Source organism: Cyprinus carpio, chromosome B3, assembly GCF_018340385.1.
Source record: "Cyprinus carpio isolate SPL01 chromosome B3, ASM1834038v1, whole genome shotgun sequence".
NCBI lineage: Eukaryota > Metazoa > Chordata > Actinopteri > Cypriniformes > Cyprinidae > Cyprinus > Cyprinus carpio.
The window spans coordinates 12001444-12023731 of NC_056599.1; the positions used below are offsets into that span (position 1 = coordinate 12001444).

Genomic DNA, 22288 nt, shown 5'->3' on the forward strand with positions numbered 1-22288 from the left:
TGCTATTTACAGTACATACTCACAGGAAAATAAGGCACACAAGCTGCCAGTTACTAATCCTATATGTTATTTAACTACTAATATGTACACTTCAGGTAGTAATGTGTAGCTATATAGTACTAATATGCACCATTTAGGGGTAATAAGACAGCTTTTGTATAATTTTTTTGCTGAGCAGCATTGTGATGTAAAATCATAGAAATTGTTACAATCTTAAGAAGTTGTGGAAAAGTATTTTTTATTATTATTATTTATTTATTTTATTTATATTCCTAGTTATGAAAAACCTGTTTGTGAATGCAGTCCAATCAGCAAAATCTTAAAAAAAAAAAAAAAAAAACTTGTTCTGTAATTACAAATCACTGGAAAAGTCATAAAAAAATTGTGGAAATGTGTTTGATTCCAAAGAAAATATAAAAATAAACAGTTAAAGCAGTTTAACGTTTAATATATATTTTATATTTAGTTTAATTTTTTAATTGATAGCTTTATTCCACAAGGATGCGTTTACTTGACTAAAAGACATTTAAGACATGTATGATGTAACAAAATATTTGCATTTCATATAAATGCTGTACTTTTGAACTTTCCATTCATTAAAGAATTCCACAAAAATATTAAGCAGCACAACTGTTTTCAACACTGATAATAATAAAAAAGTAAAATTCTTGAGCATCAAATCATCATATTAGAATGATTTCTGAAGGACGTGACAATGAAGACTGGAGTAATGATGCTGAAAAAATGTTGTTTTGTTTTCACATAATTTAAATTACGCTCTAAAAAATGTAATGAAATACAAAACTATTATTTTAAATTGTAATATTTCACCTCTTCTTTTTAAAAAAGAAAGAAAAAATCACACTGACCCCTAAATTCTATTAAAAATGTGTACGCTGTGTATTTTTATTGCTTAAGCATCGGTTTGTTAGCTTAGAAGTATGCTACACTGGGAACCCTGACACAAACTCAGACTATTTTATTTTATGTTTTTGTATGTCTTGAGGTTTTCATCGGGTTTAGGCTTGTAATTAATGGAAACATATAGTATGACTATAAATTTGAAAATGTAAAATTTGAAAGCAGTTGTAAGCACACACGGTTCTTCATGTTTGAGTCAGAGCTACAGTAAGCATTAGCTAAAAGAGACAGCACTGACTGGCACATACAGTACAGCCTTGTTTACTGGTCACTTTCTGGTTTAATGCCTCACATACCTCCAGCCAGAAACTGCCAGAGGTCACCCATTGTGGTGTTTGAGTCTATAATCTTTCTGTCCAAAACTGTATTCGCCACACCACTATTGGAGAATGTTAAATTGGTTGTTTTGTTTTCACATGGGTGTGATTCTCAGCAGTTGTCATGCCTTTCATGTCTTCAGTCTTTTGTTAGGGACAAATGGGGATTCTTATCACCACATGCTTTCACTGTCTCTGACCGCTATGATTTCAACACGGCTCATTATTGCCATTCTTCAAACCTGAATTGAGCTTATCACAGAAAACATTCCAATACTTCATACCGCTATACGAGCCCACAGCACATTTAACTTCAGTTTTCTTGTGCGGTTTGACACTGTGCCCAGACTCTTTCAGATGAAACAGAATAAACTGTAATTTGAGTCATGTTTGTTGCCATCCCCTGTGAGTCAGAAAGATGAGATTAGATTGCTCTCTGTGTGATGCTGATCCAGGTGAACAGTGTCCTATTTATAGACACCCAGTGTAGCTCGTACAGGACAACAATAGATATACAAACCAGTGTTATTTTATTTGTATTTATATACCATTATAGTATTTATTAATATTTTACAATCACGTATGTGACCCTGGACCTCAAAACCAGTCATAAGGGGCAGTTTTTTTAAAATCGAGATATATGTCATCTGAAAGCTGAATAAATAAGCTTGATGTATAGTTATATAATAAAATATAACATATATAAAACAAACAAAAAATCTAAAATCTAAAATTAAAAAAAAAAATTCCAAATAGTGAGAAGATCAGATCAGATCAGAAATACTTTATTAATCCCCGGAGGGAAATTAGGTTTGTTACCGCAGCTACAAAACACCAAGATAAGAATACAAATAAAAATCTATATACAAGAAATAAAAATAAAACTATAAGATTTAAGTAACTATGCAAGTAAAAATATAAAATCGCCGTTAAAGTTATCCAAATGAAGTTCTTAGCAATGCATATTACTAATTAAAAATGAAGTTTTGATATATTTATGGTAGGAAATTTACAAAACATCTTCATGGAACATGATCTTTACTATCCTAATGATTTAATATCCTAATGATTTTTGGCATAAAAGATCATTTTGACCCATACAATGTATTTTTGGCTATTGCTAAAAATATAACGGTGAACCTTATAACACACAAGAAATAAAATATAATTTATGACATATGTCACAAATATGTATAGTCCAGTCTTGAGGAGCTTATTGTTGATCTTAAATATAATTTGTAACTGTATAACTTCCTGGACTTCACAATTACAACTCTATCACTTACAAAAAAAGTACTCTGATAACCATAGTTTCTGCTAAGATATCATGGTTATATATATATATATATATATATATATATATATATATATATATATATATATATATATATATATATATAAATTAAAACTAATCTCAACTAATCTTGCTGTCATGAAACAAGAGATAAAACATAATGACATAAAAATTCTGACACTGAATGGGCTCCCATATTAATTATCATCAATTAATTATTATTACTTCAAACCAGTATAGTGATAATTTCTTTATTGATATGTTTCTTTTTTATGATTAAATAATAATACAGTAGTATTAATAGTAGTAATGATACTAAAATTTAATAACATATATTAATAATAATAATATCATTATTAATAATATTAATAATAGTTGCAATTAGGTGTGATTCCTTCATTTATTCTGCGTGTTCTTTAATGAGCTAATGCACAGTTTAATGGTTAATAAAAATATTTATGGCTAGTATATTTTCTAAAGTTACTGGCTATTGGCAGGTATGGTAAAATGTTTTAGGCCCTGACTATAGCACAGGGGTAATTCATTCTGTATCTCAAAACCTTCAGAAAATATCAAAATCTATTTATGAATCCTCATGACAGTAGCAACAACTCCAGTAACTATGATATTTTGGCAGAAACTGCAGTTACCATGGTGCATTTCTGTAATGGACCACCCCAGAGTATTTTTATTTCATAAAATGTGATTATTTTTGTGGGTGAGGCTGCAGTTTGCTGGACAGCTGAACTTTCTGTTTTTATTTTATACTGGTTTATATTATTTTATCAGTTTGACTGAAACACGAGTCATAGTTGAACTTGAAAACATGTCAGCCGTTAGACATTATGAAGCAGATGTTTCCCTAGTTTTCTGTTTCGTTTTAATGACACAGCCAAGCAGCTGTGCAGACGGGTCGGACACCAGCCTAATGTTCCTCAGCGTGTATGTGCCCTTGGTTTCATTTTTGTGACAGGACTTTACTCTGAAGCATGCCTGGGCATCCCCCATCTCTATTTCCTTAAAAGTTTGTTAGAGTTACCTCACCCAAATTTCCTTGATCTCATTTGTACACAATTGGGAGGAGACAGTGTGACACACATTTGTGGAAACTACCTTTGCGGTGTCCAGATATTGTGCAAGAACATGCTATAGCTCACAGCTGCAGGAAAACAGGAGAGAGTCAGGGATCGCATGTGATCTGTGGATGAGGGAGCTCGAGCTGAACAAGGGTTGTGTCGATCGCTCTCAGGGGCACGGCGGACTGGTTCGGGGTCAGTAAGGACGGCGACGCCACGCAGAAATGGCAGAGGAAGAGCCTGCGACACTGCAGCCTGCGCTACGGCAAGCTGAAACCTCAGGTGATCCGTGAGATGGAGCTGCCCAGCCAGGACAACATCTCCCTGACCAGCACAGAAACCCCTCCTCCTCTATACGTACCCTCATCGCAGCATGGCATGCAGAAGGTACAGTAGCAGAAGTTATCACTGGAACACTTTGTGTGCACCTGTATATCTTCTTTTTAACGATGCTCTCTTGGTTCAGATTGTGGACCCGTTGGCAAGAGGACGTGCGTTTCGCATGGTGGAGGAGGTAGATGGCTATAGTGTGCCTCAAACTCCCATCACCCCTGGCGCGGCTTCTCTATGCTCCTTCAACAGCTCTCGCTCGGGCCTGAACCGCATCCCACGCAGACGCAAGCGCGAGTCTGTGGCCAAGATGAGCTTCAGAGCGGCAGCGGCTCTGGTCAAGGTGAGCATCATCAGACCCTGTGTTTCAGGTGACTTTGTACATTTGGAACTTTTCAGGAAATAACTAGACTAGTTTTTGGTCTGGTTTGGGCCAGAGGTCAAGTCATTTGTGTAGCGCTTTTCACAACACACATTGTTTTAGATGAGCTTTGCAAAAAATCATGATGTTAATGTCTACAACATCTTAATATCTTCATGCCTTCTTGGTCAGAATTAGCAGGTCAGAGCTGGAAGATAATATAGATTACATTTTGTGATGATACAAGCAATCAAGCAGTTAAGATTACAAATGTTACTGAACAATCCTTAGTATAGTGTGTATCACGTGAGTAGGGGAGTGCGGGGCACAAAGTAATGAGGAGTTAGTTGTAACACTTGTGGTTTGAATATTTCCACTTATGCTAGCATAACAAATTTTGTGGTATTTATTAGTTGCCATATCAACACTGTATAGTGAAAAAAGTGTGCCAAAATTCAAAAATCTTTTGAAGATATCACTGAACATTTATTTTACTGTAGTAAAAGTACATTTCTGTCTTAAGTAAATTTTTCATCTCAGTTTTAAGTATTCATTTAAATGAGGCAAATCTGCTATTATTTGAATCTCCAATCTGTTATTTATCAGTTTAGATGAGAAACCACGAGAAACAGGTGAATAAAGACTGAGAGTCAATGTTTATTGTTCAGAAGTTATTATTACACAAAACGTAAAGCATTTTGGCTTTGTGTGTGTGGGCCGTCCCAAGCATGGTTGCAATGTGTTCATTGTCAAACCCCAAAATCAGATTATTTTTAATTCTTAAAAAACACCATTATTTTATTTGAAAGGGTTAATCATTTAAATTTATTGGCAAAAATGTTTTTATTTGTCTTGTATATATATTTTTTTAATTATATCAGATATCATTTTAAGCTGTCATATGGTCATTACAGCGTGCCCCTCAGATGTTACAGTGTACCCCACCTATGGGGCATGTTGTCACATTTCACTTCCATTTTTTGAGGGTAAATTTAAAAAAAAATTATGCACTGTAATTATGTTAATAATTGATTATAATTATATTATAATCAATGACTCATGTTAGATGTTTTGAAATGTCCCACAGGAGTAAATTCAAGATTTTAACATTTTTGGAACAGCACAAAGCATTTAAATCTGCAGTTTTAGCTTAGAAAAAATTGTTAAATAATGCTAGAACAATAGGTCTCATTCGCTAATAATTGCGTGAATTATTCATATTTACTGTATACACAGGAGAACTTCTCATAAAAAACTATTCTGCCTAACTCGCAACGCATAATTACTCACAGACATTTGTTATTAATCTCATTCTTATGGTGATGAATTTGGTGTTTTCTAAACAAGTGGCTATGTGACTGATGTTAGTAATTTGCATAAAATACATCCAAAACTTTATATAAGGGTCTCTACAGTACTACTTTTCATCTCATACTTTCTCTTTATATGATGAAATATATTTAAGATTTAATGTTTGTGTATAAAATGTAATATTAACACAATTATAAAGCCATCCAGAGTATGTGATTATTGTGTTTGTGTGGTTACAGTTGTTCCCAAATGTTTCCTAAATTTAGAACAAATTTTAGTACTAAAGTTTTTGATGATTCGTGATTTGTTTGCACTATTTCGTGATTTGACCCACTATTTTAAAAATTAAAAATTAAATGACTGCTAATGACTGCTCAATGGCCAGTTAATTGGCCTTAGCGATGTATACGTCTGTCACTATTCCCTGCTGATCTTGGAGCAAATGTTGGTGTTCAGACATAGTCAAAACAGTTTAATTCAGAGCATGACCTTCAAGATTTATATGCAGGTTTGCCTACATCCTGTCTCAGCTTCATGGTTCACTATAAGTGACAGAGCAAAAAGGTTTTACTGTATTTCCTGAACAAATGCGCAGATTCTCCACAGACCTACATTAGAGCAGTGCAGAAGCTTGTCTGATAATGTCGAATTAGAAGAGCTGCTAAGTAGGATTGTTCAGTAACATTTGTAAGGTGGGGCTTAGCGAAGGGTCATCTGAGGTTGTTTGAGTTCATGAGGACACTTCAGATAAATCAAATATGCGCATTCGATCTTAAAAATAAATGACCAGTAACATGAAGCAGAATATACAGTTCAAAGGTCTCACAACACAGTCTCAGTCACATTTTATTGATTTTTTTTCTGACTATATAGTCTATGGTATTTATAGCAAGTACTTTTTCTACTGCGTAGTAAACTATGTTGAGCAAGTGTCTGTTTATGTGTATTTTAGGTCGTTCGCTGCGTGAGGGCACACTAAGACGAGCTCACAGGCGCAGCTTCACACCGGCTAGCTTTATTGAGGAAGATGTTGTGGACTTTCCAGATGAACTCGATACATCGTTCTTCGCCAGGGTAAGCAAACCGGGAAAATGGCACATGCATTTGCTCTTGGGAGACTTTTTCGAGTATGTGTGTTTATGGTGTGTCTGGCCTCAGGATGCCCTGATGCAGGAGGAGATGTCCACCTTTCACGATGAGGTGTTTGAGTCTCCATCAGACTCCACCATGAAGGACGTGGACAGCAAACAGCTGGATGAGTCGGAGCTAACCGGCAGCGCGCTGGACAAAAGCGAGTTAGAGAGGAGTCACTTAATGCTGTGAGATTCACAACGCATTTATATGATGTCCTTTGTCCTCCCACAGTTGTGATATCAAAACATATTTTATAGTAGACGATTATTAGCTGCAGAGAGTTTACATTTATTTAAAATACTTTTTTTAAGTATGTGATATCATTTAATTACAGAAATATATCATATTAATCATTCAAAATGATTTTTAAAAAATGATTATTTTATTTTATAATTATAATATTTTAATATGAGATTGATTCATATGAATATTTCATATTTAAAGAATATATATTTTTTAAAAATATTAAAAGTACATTTTAAAATATGCTGTATTAGTTGTAAACAAAATTGTAAAGTGTATATAAGAGAAGTGAAAACATATATGTGACCCTGAACCACAAAACCAGTCATAAAGGACACTTTTTTGAAATTGAGATTTATACATCATCTGAATAAATACGCTTTCCACTGATGTATGGTTTGTTAGGATCAGACAATATTTGGTCGAGATACAACTATTTGAAAATCTGAAATCTGAGGGTACTAAAAAATCTAAATAATGAGAAAATCACCTTTAAAGTTGTCCAAATTAAGTTCTTAGCAATGCAAATTACTCATCAAAAATTAAGTTTTGATATATTTACGGTAGAAAATTTACAAAATATCTTCATGGAGCATGATCTTTACTTAATATCCTAATGATTTTTGGCATAAAAGAAAAATCTATAATTTTGACCCATACTATGTATTGTTGGCTATTGTTACAAATATACCTGTGCTACTTATGACTTATTAATATTTATATATGATTAATTTATATTAATATTTCATATCTAAAAAAAAATATAAAAAAAAAAAAAAAATACAAAAAAAAAAAAAAATCATTGAAAGCATGGATATTGTGCAAAAAAAAATTAGCAAAAAAAAACAAATTGTGCACAAATAATTGCTCACAGAAAAATAATCATCCTATTTGATGACTATTTATTGACATAATAAAATCTTAAAATGGAAAAATATAAATCAATCTGGTTTAGGCATTGTTTTATGACTATATAAAAGCTCTATAATTCTGTCCTGTTCTTCAAACAGGCCTCTAGAGCGCGGCTGGCGCAAGGCTAAAGAGGGAACATCTGCGCCCCCTAAAGTGCGCCTGAGGCAGGAGGTAGTGAGTGTGAACGGTCAGCGGAGAGGCCAACGGATAGCCGTGCCAGTCAAGAAGCTCTTCGCAAGAGAAAAAAGGCCATATGGACTGGGCATGGTGGGAAAGCTGACCAATCGAACATATCGCAAGCGCATCGACAGCTACGTGAAACAACAGATAGAGGACATGGATGACCACAGGTCTGAGGGCTGAGTTCAGGTCAAACTCTTCTATTAGACTTTTAGAGATGCTTATAATATGAGGTGGTTTCTATTTTGTTTTTCAGGCCTTTCTTTACATATTGGATGACATTCGTTCACATACTCATCACCATTTTGGCAGTGTGTATTTATGGCATTGCACCAGTGGGCTTCTCCCAGCATGAAACTGTCGATTCGGTGAGTGCTGCTACATATTTAAAAGGTCCAGCATGTTTGATGCTGTATTCCTGTCTCTGATCTCATCTGGTGTTTGTCAACACTTTTGTTTCTCCCCCCACAAAGGTCTTAAGAAATAAAGGCGTTTATGAAAACGTCAAATTTGTGCAGCAAGAGAACTTCTGGATTGGACCAAGTTCGGTGAGTCATCACTTTCTAAAGTCAATGTGCAGGAGCTTAAGTTATAATTTAACAAATATCTGATCTGAAGTTCTAACTAAAAAACTATCGATCGACAAGTCATTGTCCTCTTCTTATCAGGAAGCCTTGATTCATCTGGGAGCCAAATTCTCACCTTGTATGCGGCAGGATAACCAGGTACACGAACTGATTAAAAAAAAGCGAGAGCTGGAGCGAAATTCAGCTTGCTGCGTGCGCAACGACCGCTCTGGCTGTCTGCAGTCCTCAGAGGAGGAATGCTCTGTAAGTACAGGAGCCGCAGATTCTCTAGATTATATGTTTGTTCACCTGACTGAGAAGCTGTCAGATCATTGACATCTTCCTCTTTCTATTTCAGAGCACTTTGGCTGTGTGGGTGAAGTGGCCTCAGCATCCCAGCACTCCTCAGCTGGAGGGGAAGAACCGGGAGCATGGCTCTGTGTGTCATCAGGACCCCAGGTGAGGGAATATGGCATCACTCTATACTTCAGCTGACAATTTCCACGGAGACATTTCAAACACAAGACTGTGCTGTGTTTTTGGCAGGACGTGTATAGAGCCGGCCTCAGTAGCTCCTCATGAGTGGCCTGATGACATCACCAAATGGCCGGTAAGCATTGCAGCAAATATCGCATACGTGACCCTGGACCACAAAACCAGTCATGGTTGAGAAAATCACCTTTAAAGTTGTCCAAATGAATTCTTAGCAATGCATATTACTAATCAAAAATCAAGTTTTTATATATTTAACTTTAGGAAATTTACAAAATATCTTCATGGAACATGATCTGTACTTAATATCCTAATGATTTTTTGGCATAAAAGAAAACTCGATCATTTTGACCCATACAATGTATTGTTGGCTATTGCTACAAATATACCCGTGCTACTTATGATTGCTTTTGTACTCCAGGGTCACATATATGAAAGAACTATGGTATTAGATGTGGTAGCGCCAAAGTACTTTGTTGCAAGAGTTGATTAAAGTATACATTGTCCAAACATATGCATTACAGATCTGCACCAAATATAATTCTGGGAACCACACCAATCTGCCTCATATTGACTGTACAATCACCGGCCGGCCCTGTTGCATCGGCACTAAAGGGAGGTGAGGACATCTGCTACTACTGACTCTCACACTGCATGATCAACACTGACGCATTTGTTTAGTGGACATGGGTTTTTGAAATGTCTTGTATGTTGCTTTGCAGGTGTGAAATCACATCAAGGGAGTACTGTGACTTCATGAAGGGATACTTCCATGAGGAGGCAACCCTCTGCTCCCAAGTAAGAAGATTTCAGCAGTGAAGCGCAGAAATAAATCAAATATGTGCTATACATTTAATAATTACTTTGTTTGAAGTGGCAATGTAAAACAAAATATAAAGATAGCAGATTAGATGCAAATACTACTGATAAATTAATGTTACAAAATAGTCAAAGCAAATTAAATTAATTTATTCCTATGATGGCAAAGCTACATTTTCAGCATAAATACTCCAGTTTTCAGTGTCACATGATCCTTCAGAAATCATTCTACACTCTAAAAAATAAAGGTGCTTAAAAGGTTCTTCACAGCGATGCCATAACAAAAAAATATGGTTCCACAAAGAACCATTCATTTGTGAAACAGAAAGGTTCTTCAAATGCTAAAGGTTCTTTATGGAACCATTTAGACAAAAAAAGGTTCTTCTGTGGAATCGTGAAGCACCTTTATTTTCAAGAGAGTAATATGTTGATTTGCTGCTCAAGAAACATTTATTATTATTAACAATGTTAAAAACAACTTCTTAAAAGTTGTTGTTTTTTTCTTTTTGGAAACCTTGCTAGATTTTTTTTCAGGATTCTTTAATAAGAAAGATAAAAAGAACAGCTTTTATTTAAAATAGAAATCTTTTGTAACGTTATAAAAATGCCTTAACTGTCACATTTGATCAGTTTAATGCATCCTTGCTGAATAAAAGCATTCATTTCTGTCCAAAAAAAAAAAAAACTTACTGACCCCAAACATTTCAACAGTGGTGTAAGCCTTTAAGATCAGTTCAGGTCGCATGCGAGCGTAAAGCCCTGAAAGTTTCACCTCTTGTCAGTACTCGCCCACTAGACTAATAAGGCAGTGTGAATAAGAACTGAAGGTAAATCTACCTTATGCTTAGTGCACTATCTATAATCAGCATGAAGGTTGCCAAGCTAATCTCCTTTGCATTGGCAAAATCCATTGTCGTCTGAAAGGGCACACCGTGATTTGGCTGGGTCTGAAGCGTGTGCCAGCTTCAGGTGTTAACTTAAGACTTAGTGCTAAAAGTGTGTTAAATACTATCTAATGTCTTAAACCTGAAAATGCAATTTAATTTATTATTGGCAAAATTTCAGGATGTTTCTATTTTTGATGTTTTATCATCTAAAGAAACGCACTACTCTGTCTTTTTCAGGTGCACTGTATGGATGATGTGTGTGGCCTCCTTCCTTTCCTGAACCCTGAGGTCCCAGATCAGTTCTACCGCCTCTGGCTCTCACTGTTTCTGCATGCTGGGTGAGCGAGTGCAGCCCTGTCCACATCAATAACCAATCGAGAAGGCAAAACTCACTGCAGATGAATGCTCTGTTCACACCTAGAGCGAAATAACAAAAAAGAGAAACATCGCAGACAAAAGACGAAAATGAAATGAGAAGGAAAAATATCAAGGGTAGCATGGTCATGGACTGGTCACAACAACAGCGAAACAAAAAAGTGAAAATATGCAAACGAAAGGTCTGTTCAGAACAAGAACAATACAAAAGCATATGACAGGTCTATTCAAACCAACAGCAAAACAAAGAGGCAAAAACTGTAAAAACAAAATGTCATTTCACACCACCTTAAAAATTCATTAACATTCAGTCATACTTAGGGCAAAGACAAAAGCAAAACGAAACAAAACGAAAAAGCAAAATACCACAGTGTGGTCATGAATTGGTCAAACAAAGAGCAAAACAAAAAACTCGCAACGAAACTTGCTATGCAAATGAAAGGTCCATTTAGACAAATAACAACATGAAAAGCATTTGACAGGGCTATTCACACCAACAGCAAAATGAAAACAGCAAATAAAACATCTATTTACATCAAAAGTAAAAAGAAAATTCACAAATACACATTCATGCCTACAGCAAAACAACAAAGTAAAATATTACAAATATAGACGAAATTAAAACAAAATAGCAAAATATCAAAGACAATGTTGTCACACCAAAAGCGAAACAAAGAAGTGAAACTATGCAAACGGAAGGTCTGTTCAGATCAAGAAAAAAATCAAAGGCGTATGACCAATCCTTTCAAAACGAAAGGGCAAAAATTTGCAAACAAAATGTCTGTTCACACCAACAGAGATTAAAAAATTTACAAACTTAGGACATTGCAGACAAAATGTCTTTACCCCAGACCAAAACAAAATGACAAGCAGACAAAACTGACATGAAGAAGTCAAATATCAAAGACAATGTGGTCACAGACTGGTCACACCAAAAACAAAATAAAGTTAATCTATTCAAAGAAAGGTGTGTTCAGACCAAGAACAAGACGACAAGCAAAGCATCACCTATAACACATCTATTCACACCAACAGCTTAAAGAAAAGACAAACAGCTAAACATTGCAGACATTCAAACCAAGACCATGCTTCGCATTTAATGCAACAATACAGATACTGGGACATAATCTCCTCTAGAATTTCAGAAGAGATTTAATAAACTGTGCTCAGACTGCCAAAGTACAGTCTGCAATGACAATTCAGATATATTGACTCAATTTCTCCTCAGAATCCGCACAGACCAAATTATTAGAGATATGCAGTCAATATTCATTTTACAGCTCTGCTCTCATGCATACAGTGTCAGCAATTGTCTTGGGAGTTTTGTTTTTATTCCTTCCTTTGATAGTTCATACTCAAATGAAACAAAGAAATCTTCCGAGCAATGAAAGAACAACCCATAAGCTATAAAAATTCCTCTGGGTTTTAATTATGTACACATGCTGGAATGTTTTACCCATAAGCACCATATCCCATGCTGCACTGTTTTATCTCAGATGCTCCAAAAGCTGACGCATGCGATCAGATTATCTGCTTTAAGAAACAGCTGACACTTGGAGAAGATGCTGCTATTTAGTATGGCGTGATCTGTAGTAGTAATCAAAAAGAGTGCTTCACTGAGCTGCACTTTGGCTCCTTGCCTTCCTTAAGACGGCTCAGTAGATTAACGCTTGTGCACGTGCCTCCATCACACACCTTTATCATCACTCTCTCAAACGTCCTTGAACCTGCTGAAGTTTTAGGATCGGTGTGGTTACTGTTGCATATTTTTTTGTGTTTGGTGTCCATTGCACATTGCATTTCATAATAACAGCATTTGTGGAGACTTGTTGTGACATGTCTTTGCCACATTTTTATGAGACAGCTGACAGAAGTGTAATTATGACACAGGCAGTGGTTTGCTTGGACATAATTTAGAGTCAGTAGCATCATATCTTGTATGAAGGGAATGTTTATGTCAGAATGTTGTGGTGTGTTGGGAATGAAAAATATGCATTCAAATCCATAAAGATGTCATACCAGCTTATAAACAACATGCTTGAAACGTTCTCTCTGTTCCCATCTGTTAAAAACAGGATTCTGCATTGCCTGGTGTCGGTATGTTTTCAGATGACAATTCTTCGAGACCTAGAGAAGCTGGCTGGGTGGCTACGAATATCTATCATTTATATCCTGAGTGGCATCACAGGAAACCTGGCTAGTGCCATCTTCCTCCCCTACAGAGCTGAGGTGAGCCCCACTTAAAAAAAAAAAAAAAATGGGACATGACATACAGCCAAGTATTGTGACCCATACTCAGAATTCGTGCTCTGCATTTAACCCATCCAAAGTGCACACACACAGCAGTGAACACACACACATCGTGAACACACACCCGGAGCAGTGGGCAGCCATTTATGCTGCGGCACACGGGGAGCAGTTGGGGGTTCGGTGCTTTGCTCAAGGGCACCTCAGTCGTGGTATTGCAGGCCCAAGACTTGAACCCACAACCTTAGGGTTAGGAGTCAAACTCTCTAACCACTAGGCCACAACTTCCCCACATAATGCATTTTGCCTCTTTTCTACCCGCAGGGTGCTACAGCCGACCCCTAAAACCTGCTGGTCTAGAAATAGAAATCGCTAACATTAGACATTAGAAAACTATATCACCCATTTCTTAATCAGTGACACTATCTAAACTCAATGTGATGGCTACACTTGAATACACTAAAAGGTAATACAATTAAATGTTTTTTGTTTTTCAAAAATGGCATAAAGGTTTTTCAAAACTATATGAATAAACACAGTGTACTCATGTGTTTTAAGCTAGATTTTTGAATGATGTTTTAATTTTCTTTATTATGGATGACATTCTTTGTCATTGACCCACATATTAACTTATGCATTGTAAAAAAAAAAAATTGTAAATACAACAGAGATTATTGGAGTCTGTTTTACTAAATTTTATTTCACAATTTCCTGCTTAAATCAATGTGTTACTTGCTGTTTCTATAATTATTTGTGAAATTTACTAGAAAATTGAATTATTTTTCTACACCAATTTTTGTATTACTTATTTATATATCTATTTATTTCAGTGTGACCGTTATGCTATTGTTTGGAAGACAACCAAACCATTTTGATTTAAAATATTTTCTTAAAGCACCCATAAGATTTTAAGTAAATTTTTCAATAATTTAACAACACATTCACATTTACAGTTCTTTACACAATTTTCTTTTATAAATTGCTAGTAAATTTACAGTGTGTTGGCTAATGGTCACTTGATGATTGGTAACAGAAAATTTCATCTTTTAAGTTTTTATTTTACAATTATTTATTTTAATTGTACATTTCTATGACTGATTTTTTCAACTAGGAGATCATTAAAATTATCCATCTGCCACCAGTGGTTCAACCATAATTTTATGAAGTTAAGAGAATACTTTTTGTGCACAAAGAAAACAAAAAAATTACTTTATTCAACAATTCGTCTTCTCCGCGTCACCCCATAGCGCCAATTTGGAGAGTATCACATACGTAAACAACGTATGCAACGTGTGTACGCAGATACGTTGTTTACGTTCAGATCAAAGCGCAAACAACGTAAAGAGCGTATCTGCGTACAGTGCTGCTGACACAGAACAGCATACGTTGTTTACGCATGTGATACTATCCAAAATATCTTAAATTGTGTTCCGAAGATGAACAGAGGTCTTACAGGTTTAGAACGACATGAGGGTGAGTAAATAATGACAGAATTTTCATTTTTTGGTGAACTATCCCTTTAAGAGAACCAGCACCATCTTGGTGGAAAAGGTAGTTTACTCATGTATCACTGGCACTGAGCTTTCCTTTGCTGTCTCCATGCGTCTCTAGGTGGGTCCAGCTGGCTCTCAGTTCGGAATCCTGGCCTGTTTGTTTGTGGAGCTGATTCAGAGCTGGCAGATTCTGGCTCAGCCGTGGAGGGCCTTCACTAAGCTCCTGTGCGTGGTGCTCTTTCTGTTCGCCTTCGGCCTGCTGCCCTGGATCGATAACTTCGCCCACATCTGCGGATTCATCTCGGGCTTCTTCCTCTCCTTCGCCTTCCTGCCCTACATCAGCTTCGGCCGCCTGGACATGTACCGCAAGCGCTGCCAGATCATCATCTTCCTGGTGGTGTTCGTGGGCCTGTTCGCGGGACTCGTGGTGCTCTTCTACGTGTCTCCCATCAAGTGTGAGTGGTGCGAGCTGCTCACCTGCATTCCTTTCACCGACAAGTTCTGTGAGAAGTATGACCTCAATGCACACCTCCATTGAGGGAGAGGCGGGGCTTCGGGGAGAGAGGGATCCGATTGGTCATTGATCTGCATCTGTCAGTGTTCATCCAGTTGCACTTCGTCTCGCCCCAAATGAAGCCCTTTCTGTGAACTTGGACAGTATGCTTGTGTTGTTGTTGTTTTTTTTACTCAAGTGTAAGTTGGATCTCTACTTTGACCATGATTTTAGGAATGAAGATCACTTTTTAACGTACCATAAAGTTTAATGTAGTCTATTGATAAGGGTGTCTGATAATCATATGAAAACAGGGTCACCCTCGCCCAAAAACTCTCTTCACACTACAGTCTCAGAAGGCAGTGTCAAAATAAAAGCACTGGTACACCAAACGGAGAACACGTCTTCTCCAATTTGATTGTTGTACTTTTTTATGTTTTAGCATGTCGGGGGTAGGTTTGTCTTTGTTTAGTCGACCTCAGAATCCAGGGACGAAAAACTCTGTACCTTTGGTGCCTTGATAAATGTACCTACTACTGCCATATTTTCGTTACACGTTGAGCACTCAAATGATATTCTTTTATTTGTGTGTTACTTCTAATGGAGTAATGGTTGATTATGAAAGGGTAGTGTTTTAGCTACCCAATTTACTCACTTGTTAAAGAATACAGCTAAAACAACCTGCACCTCTGAAGTTTGTCTGTTTTTCTTGTCTACTAGACCTTAAACTAGCACTAAATTATGATAGCCCATTTCCACCTCAGAGCAAAAAAAAAAAAAAAAAGGTAACTTTCTTTTAAAACATTACGTCTTACAATTGTGACATTGTTTCTCGTAATTGCAATTTTAGATCTTTCAATGTGACAATTACTCATAATTGCAACTCATCTCAGTGACTTATCTGAAAATTGTGACTTTATTTCCCATAATTGAAACTTTATCTCACAATGTGACTATTTTTACACCTTACAATATGAGTATATCGTGATGTGACATTATTTCTCATAACTGCAGCTTTATTTCTTACAGTATAACTTAATATCTCACAATTGTAACCTTGTTTCTGGTAATCTGCTTCTTTTTATCTCGCAATGTGACTATTTTCTCATAACTGTAACTTCATATATCACAGTGACATAATATCATGCAACTGTGACTTTATACAGTAAGTAGCAAGGTGACTTTATTTCCCATAACTGAAACTTTTTCTCATGTGACTATTTTTCATCTCACAATAGAAGTATATAGCAATATGACTTTATTTCTCATAATTGCAACTTTATTTCTTACAGTGTGACATCTCACAACTGTAACCTTTTTTCTTGTAATTTGTGACTTTGTACCTTGCAATTGTGACTTAAGATCAAAATTGTAACTTTGAATCTCACAGTGACTTAATATTATGCAGTTGTGGGTTTATAAGTGGCAAGGTGACTATTTCTCATAATTGTGACTTCATATCTCACAACTGTCCTTAAATCTCACAGCGTGACTTTTTTATTTTAAATTTCCTCCCTTTTTTTTTTTTAAACTCTGAGGCGGAAATAGACTTCTATACTAAACCACTCTGACCAGTTTTGGAACAAAATTTAAGATGATACCAAGGATAATAAAAAAATGTATCCATAAACCCAAATTGCTGGTAACACTTTACAATAAGGTTCCATTTACAGTAAAAATGAGAAGCATTAATTAATCTTAGTTAATGTTAATTTCAACATTTACTAATACATGATTAAAAACAAAAGTTGTCAATATTGTCAGTTACATCAGTTATATAAGTCAGTTGCATCTAACTTTATTGTAGTGTTACTGAAATGCTTTCTCCCCACTGTGCATAGAAAATACAAATGACAACAATATAGCTTTCTTGTTAGATTTTTATTTTTATTGATTAGATACACATGATAGTATGACTAATGCCACAGAGAACGTTTATGGACATTCTAATTAAAGTTTACATCAGTTCATACACTGTATACATAGTTGCATTTCCAAAGCGCATTATCACAAATGCAGTAATATATAAGGACAATTTTAATCTACAACAATATAATCAACATTTCATTGTCCGCTTGCAATCCAAAGAGTTGGGAACATATATAAAAAATAAAATTCTCAAATTTTAAATAATTATTTTATTATTTTTCTGACCTAACATTTTGAATGGTTGAATATTTACCAGAAGAATGTTAATGTTAAATGTTATTAAAATTAAAGAATATCTTTTTTTAATTGATCAAACTAATTGATTTTTGATGAATATGGTGAATATGGATTTTCCAAAAAAATTAAAATTTCCTTATTAATTGTTAAATACAACCACTGTTTTTTGACCAGTAAAGTGTGCAGAATATCTTGGGGAGTACACAAGAAAAAAATGCAGTAAAACAACCAACATCTTTAACCTTCATATACCCAAATGTAACTGCTTCGATCTCTTTAAACGAGTGCATAGGTAAGTCTCTGGTTCTTGCTCAGGACTTTGAGCCAGTGATTGCCGACAGCCGTCCAGAACCTACACATGGTGTCCTGAATCAGGATTGAATGAGCTAAATAAACTAACATCCGCTGTTTCGTCGTGCATAAGCCAGGCCTCCAAGCTGATACTCCATCTCTGTGAAGGTCATAGCCCCCACAGTGACAGCTGAGGGACCCTTCTCCTTAAAGCCAGCCTTCTGGTAGAAGGGCACCAGGAACTCCTCACAGACCAGCAGGGCCCGGCGTAGACCGGGGAGACAGCGCAGGTACTGCAGATATCGCCAAAGCACGATGGAGCCTTTGCCCTGCTGTCGACAGTGGCGGTGCACAGACAACACGTGGATGTGTACCGTGGGAGAGTCTGGGACATGTGTGTTCAAGGCTTCCTGGATCAGATGATCAAAAGAGAGTTAAAATGTAAACTCAAAGTGAAGTTCTTAATCTACATGATAACAGTTTTTTTTTTTTTTAAGAATCATGCTTCTCACCTGTTCTAGTTTCTCTTTGTCCCAGCCAGATCCAATGATGAAGGCCACCAACTGACCCTCTTCAAACCATCCCATCGAGAGCTCAGGACACTGGCCCAGGAAACTAAGCACCTCATCAAGGGTGAGTGGACATTCACCGGAAACAGAGATAAATGCTGCAGAGGGGAAAATACAGGGGTGAGTCAACCCTGTTATACCAATGAAAACAAGAGCTTATCGGCAGATGATCAGGTTTATCACAATCAGATCAGCACGTTGACTAGAGTCTTCTAGTTTTCTAGAACTTGGGAAGTTCTTAAAGAGTTTAGGGGGTGATTTATTTTAACAGGTAGGAATTATTAACTGCCCTTAACCGAAATAATATAACATGGTATAAGTAAAACCATTTGTTGCCTATCCAGATGTTTGTTGGTGTGTTTTTTACAGTAATCTATGGGGCACTAATTGTAAAATACCCAATTTTCCAGATTAACCATTTTTCTTTTTTTTCTTTTTTTTCAAAGTTTGGGGGTTAAATTTTGTGAAATATTATAAAAATTGTGAAATATTATTATAATTTACAATGTGTTTTCTACTAAGATATATTTTTACATTTTATTTATTTCTGTAATGTTTCCGCATCATTACTGCAGTCTTCAGTGTCACATGATCTATCATTTATTAATCTAATATGCTACTAATATAATTTTCTGCTCAAGAAACATTTCTTATTATTATCAATGTTGAAAACAGTTGTGCTGCTTAATATTTTTGAGGAAAATGCTAAAAACAATTCTGACTTAAGTTAGAAATAAAGTTAGAAATTACAACATTTATTTAAAATATACATCTTTTGTAATATTATAAATGTCTATACTGTAATTAATGCATCCTTGATTTAAAAAAAGTATTATTAAAACAATTTTTTTTTACTGACCCCAAAAAGGTGGTGTATTTTAGCACATATTGGCAAAACATTATAGAAAATGAAATAAAAGTAAGAGAGTAGATAGCTAAAATAAGTTAAATAATTAAGCAACCCAACCACCAGATTTCCTAGAGAAATGCCTTCAGCAGGGATCAAGTGTGTAAGAGCTGCTTGAACTACATTCAACTACAGGACAACTAGCACAAAAAGAGTGTTTTTCTCTAAAAACATGTTTCAGATTATTAACACTGACTGCGCAATCAATAGGTAATTCTGCCACTGTATTTTGGTAAATCTATTTGCGGCACCCCAATGTAACCCCAGCATGAGTGTGAAACATCTTACCTTCTCTCTCTATCTCAAACACACTAATGGCGTCCTGTGGGGTGAGATTTCGAAACTCGCTGGCAGGTAAGGTGTGTCGTCGCTGGCGTCGAGAACTGGCAACACTTAGCGGTGTCTTCAGAAAGAATGGCTTCAGGAAGGGTGAGCTGACGACCTGCGGTGCCATGGTCTGACACACACACACTTCTGACGGCTGGAGGACAGCGCGGTCTGAAATACTATTGCAGCCTCTTCAGCTCTTATTTTTCCCTCACTTCAGAGTTTTAGGACACTGCTGTCTTTCCCTCAGTGGATTTGTCCGGCCGCTCTCTTCTACGGTCTGAAGTGTTTGAGTCCTATCACACTACCTCCTCCTCTTTAACCCTCCCCGGGCCCCGTCACTCTCTTTGTCCCGGCCCGCCCCGATCTGGTAAAAGTGTCCCGTCTTTAGAGGGATAGTGATGTGCGCACGTGCCAGGTGAAGCTGCAGCAATCTCCTAAGAGTCTGTGTGCTAATAGCCTACTCACAACGCAGCTCCCAGTGCTCGCCCAGAAACTGTTTGTACAGCCAAAGAAAGCTTTGGAGTGTTTACGCCAGCCCTGGCAGCTCTGTTACGTATTTGGTGTTACCAAATTCTTGCTTAAAGAGAGAACAAGGATGGCATCCGCTGATAAATACACCCACAGGGCCAGTTAACAGAAGTGGTGTATCATCACTCATGTAACAGTTCCAAAATCTTTGGGTTATTGTCAGTTTGTCAAGGCATAATGAACATTACACTACAATTCAACTGCATTTATTTGATCAAAAATACAGTTTTAACTGGTATGGACTACCCTTAACCAAAATCAAAATCATCACAATGTAACAAAGTATAAGTAAAACCTATCCATGTGTGTTGGTGTGTGTTTTTTTTAAAGTATTCATGTGGCACCAATTGTAAAATTAATAGCTGTAAATATTTTTTTTTTTTTACAGATTATGACAAAAACGACAAGGTTTTGAATGGGGTCTGTAAGATTTTTTAATGTTTGTTAGTAAAGTAAATGCTCACCAAGGCTGTATTTATTTGATCAAAATACAGTAAAAACAGTAAAATTATGAAATATTATTACAATCTGAATTTACCATTTTCTACTTTAATATATTTTTATATGTAATTTATTCCTGTGATGTCAAGCTGATTTCTCAGCATCATTAATCCACAATTTTTGATCTTTCAGAAATTATTCTAATATGCTGATTTGCAAAGTTGAAAACAGTTGTGCTATTCAGGATGATGAATATGAAGCATTTATTTAAAAGAGACGTATTATAACTGCCTTAACTGACACCTTTGATCAATAAAATAAAAGTATTAATTTCTGTAAAAAAGATTACTGTCCCAAGATGTCTATATTGTCCCAATAGTGTATGTTTTGACATTTATTTATATTAATGATATTTATTTATATTAATGAAATACTTGATATTTTTTCACATCACAAAGAGGGCTGAACACCTAATTAAAAAGGAAAGTGACTCTTGATGCATATTTTTCCTTTAATAACCTGGCTTACATTTACCTGAACATCCGCTCAACTCGCCATATCAAGTGTGAATCAGTACTCTAATAAATATTAATTATTTATACTGTATATTTTCTAGCCAAATAATAGTGTGTCATTTTTAGGCATTTTTTTGTGTAACCCAGCTTTTTTTTTTTTTTTTTTTTTTTTTTTTTTTTTTTTGAGCAACCCAAACAGGAAATTAGATGAAATCAGTTCATTATTGTCCTATTACACATTCCAATTAAAATCCACACTTGTACTTGTACTCAAACATTTAAATTAAGGTTTTAAAATGACATCAGACAAACTAAATATATCTATTCCACTGACTTAGTTCAATAATTGGCTGAAGCCTGATGAATCCAGCTCTTTACTTCCAGACACATCAGACTCAATGAGAGGAAGCTGCTCTGGGTTAATGCTGGACTTCGTTTTAAGATGACATGACCTTCAGCGACTCCTCAAAGTCTCAGAGTAATTCCAATCACCAGGTGAACTACTCTCAGTGTACAATCGTTAATGCAGAAACAGTTCATCAGAGAAAACTCCACAGAATAATATTAACATCCTTTTATTTCCTCAGTCCTGTAAAGACAAACTTTAAATATATAATTTTAATATTTTAGTAGCATTTTAATTAAGTAGTCAATTAATATAATGTTATATGTTAACATTAGAGCAATTGTGTTTCACAGAAGTTGAGATTAGAGATAATAAATCGCTTGCTGACAAGTTAAATATAGGCTAACAGCTATTATGAGGCAAATGGATGTCATTCAGGGCCAACACAAGCTGACCCAAACTCTGTGGTATTATAGTCTTCTGTTTGTTTGTCGACTGAGCCATGTGTATGACTCATGAATGATTATTTCTGTGGTGATCCACTAGCGTGCTCAGACAATGATAATGGGGTCTGTGGTTTATTTTATGACTGAATAACTTGCCTGCTTTTTAAAGCACCGGTGTCGTTCAGTCAGCAGGTGTTCAGCGAAGGACGCCATGTTTCTCTACGTTGCTTAACAGACTGTAGACGTCATGTCGACCCATGGCACGTGTTTACAATTGTTGCGAGTGTAGAGAGATGTG

At 35.9% G+C, this 22288-nt stretch overlaps 2 protein-coding genes across 4 annotated transcripts in view; one reads left to right on the plus strand and one right to left on the minus strand.

Moving 5' to 3' along the window:
- Nucleotides 1–16137, plus strand: part of LOC109056929 (inactive rhomboid protein 1) — a 49080-nt gene extending 32943 nt beyond the window's left edge. For all 3 annotated transcript variants that reach the window (XM_042719710.1, XM_042719709.1, XM_042719711.1), the window contains 15 exons: nucleotides 3782–3995; nucleotides 4075–4281; nucleotides 6562–6684; nucleotides 6769–6929; nucleotides 7998–8249; nucleotides 8336–8447; nucleotides 8553–8627; nucleotides 8748–8909; nucleotides 9004–9104; nucleotides 9192–9255; nucleotides 9662–9756; nucleotides 9860–9935; nucleotides 11081–11181; nucleotides 13294–13447; nucleotides 15077–16137. In XM_042719710.1, coding sequence (XP_042575644.1) covers nucleotides 3782–3995; nucleotides 4075–4281; nucleotides 6562–6684; nucleotides 6769–6929; nucleotides 7998–8249; nucleotides 8336–8447; nucleotides 8553–8627; nucleotides 8748–8909; nucleotides 9004–9104; nucleotides 9192–9255; nucleotides 9662–9756; nucleotides 9860–9935; nucleotides 11081–11181; nucleotides 13294–13447; nucleotides 15077–15496 — 2317 coding nt within the window. In that variant the 3' untranslated portion in view covers nucleotides 15497–16137. The remainder of the gene's footprint in view (nucleotides 1–3781; nucleotides 3996–4074; nucleotides 4282–6561; nucleotides 6685–6768; nucleotides 6930–7997; nucleotides 8250–8335; nucleotides 8448–8552; nucleotides 8628–8747; nucleotides 8910–9003; nucleotides 9105–9191; nucleotides 9256–9661; nucleotides 9757–9859; nucleotides 9936–11080; nucleotides 11182–13293; nucleotides 13448–15076) is intronic.
- A 1166-nt stretch (nucleotides 16138–17303) lies between these two features.
- Nucleotides 17304–20144, minus strand: LOC109056933 (serotonin N-acetyltransferase-like). The gene is made up of 3 exons (XM_019074122.2): nucleotides 19673–20144; nucleotides 18421–18575; nucleotides 17304–18318 (listed from the first exon to the last, which is right to left on the minus strand). Exons 1-3 carry the CDS (start codon nucleotides 19836–19838, stop codon nucleotides 18013–18015), a joined length of 627 nt encoding a protein of 208 aa, XP_018929667.1. The 5' UTR covers nucleotides 19839–20144; the 3' UTR covers nucleotides 17304–18012.
- Between the last annotated feature and the right edge of the window lie 2144 nt (nucleotides 20145–22288).

Bases quoted from the DNA above. Each gene is read 5' to 3' on its own strand.
- LOC109056933 (XM_019074122.2), bottom strand. From the start codon at position 19,838: ATGGCACCGCAGGTCGTCAGCTCACCCTTCCTGAAGCCATTCTTTCTG. The intron at 18,576-19,672 runs GTAAGATGTTTC...TCCCCTCTGCAG, and splicing joins GTTTGAGATAGAGAGAGAAG to CATTTATCTCTGTTTCCGGT. The intron at 18,319-18,420 runs GTGAGAAGCATG...CATCTGATCCAG, and splicing joins ACAAAGAGAAACTAGAACAG to GAAGCCTTGAACACACATGT.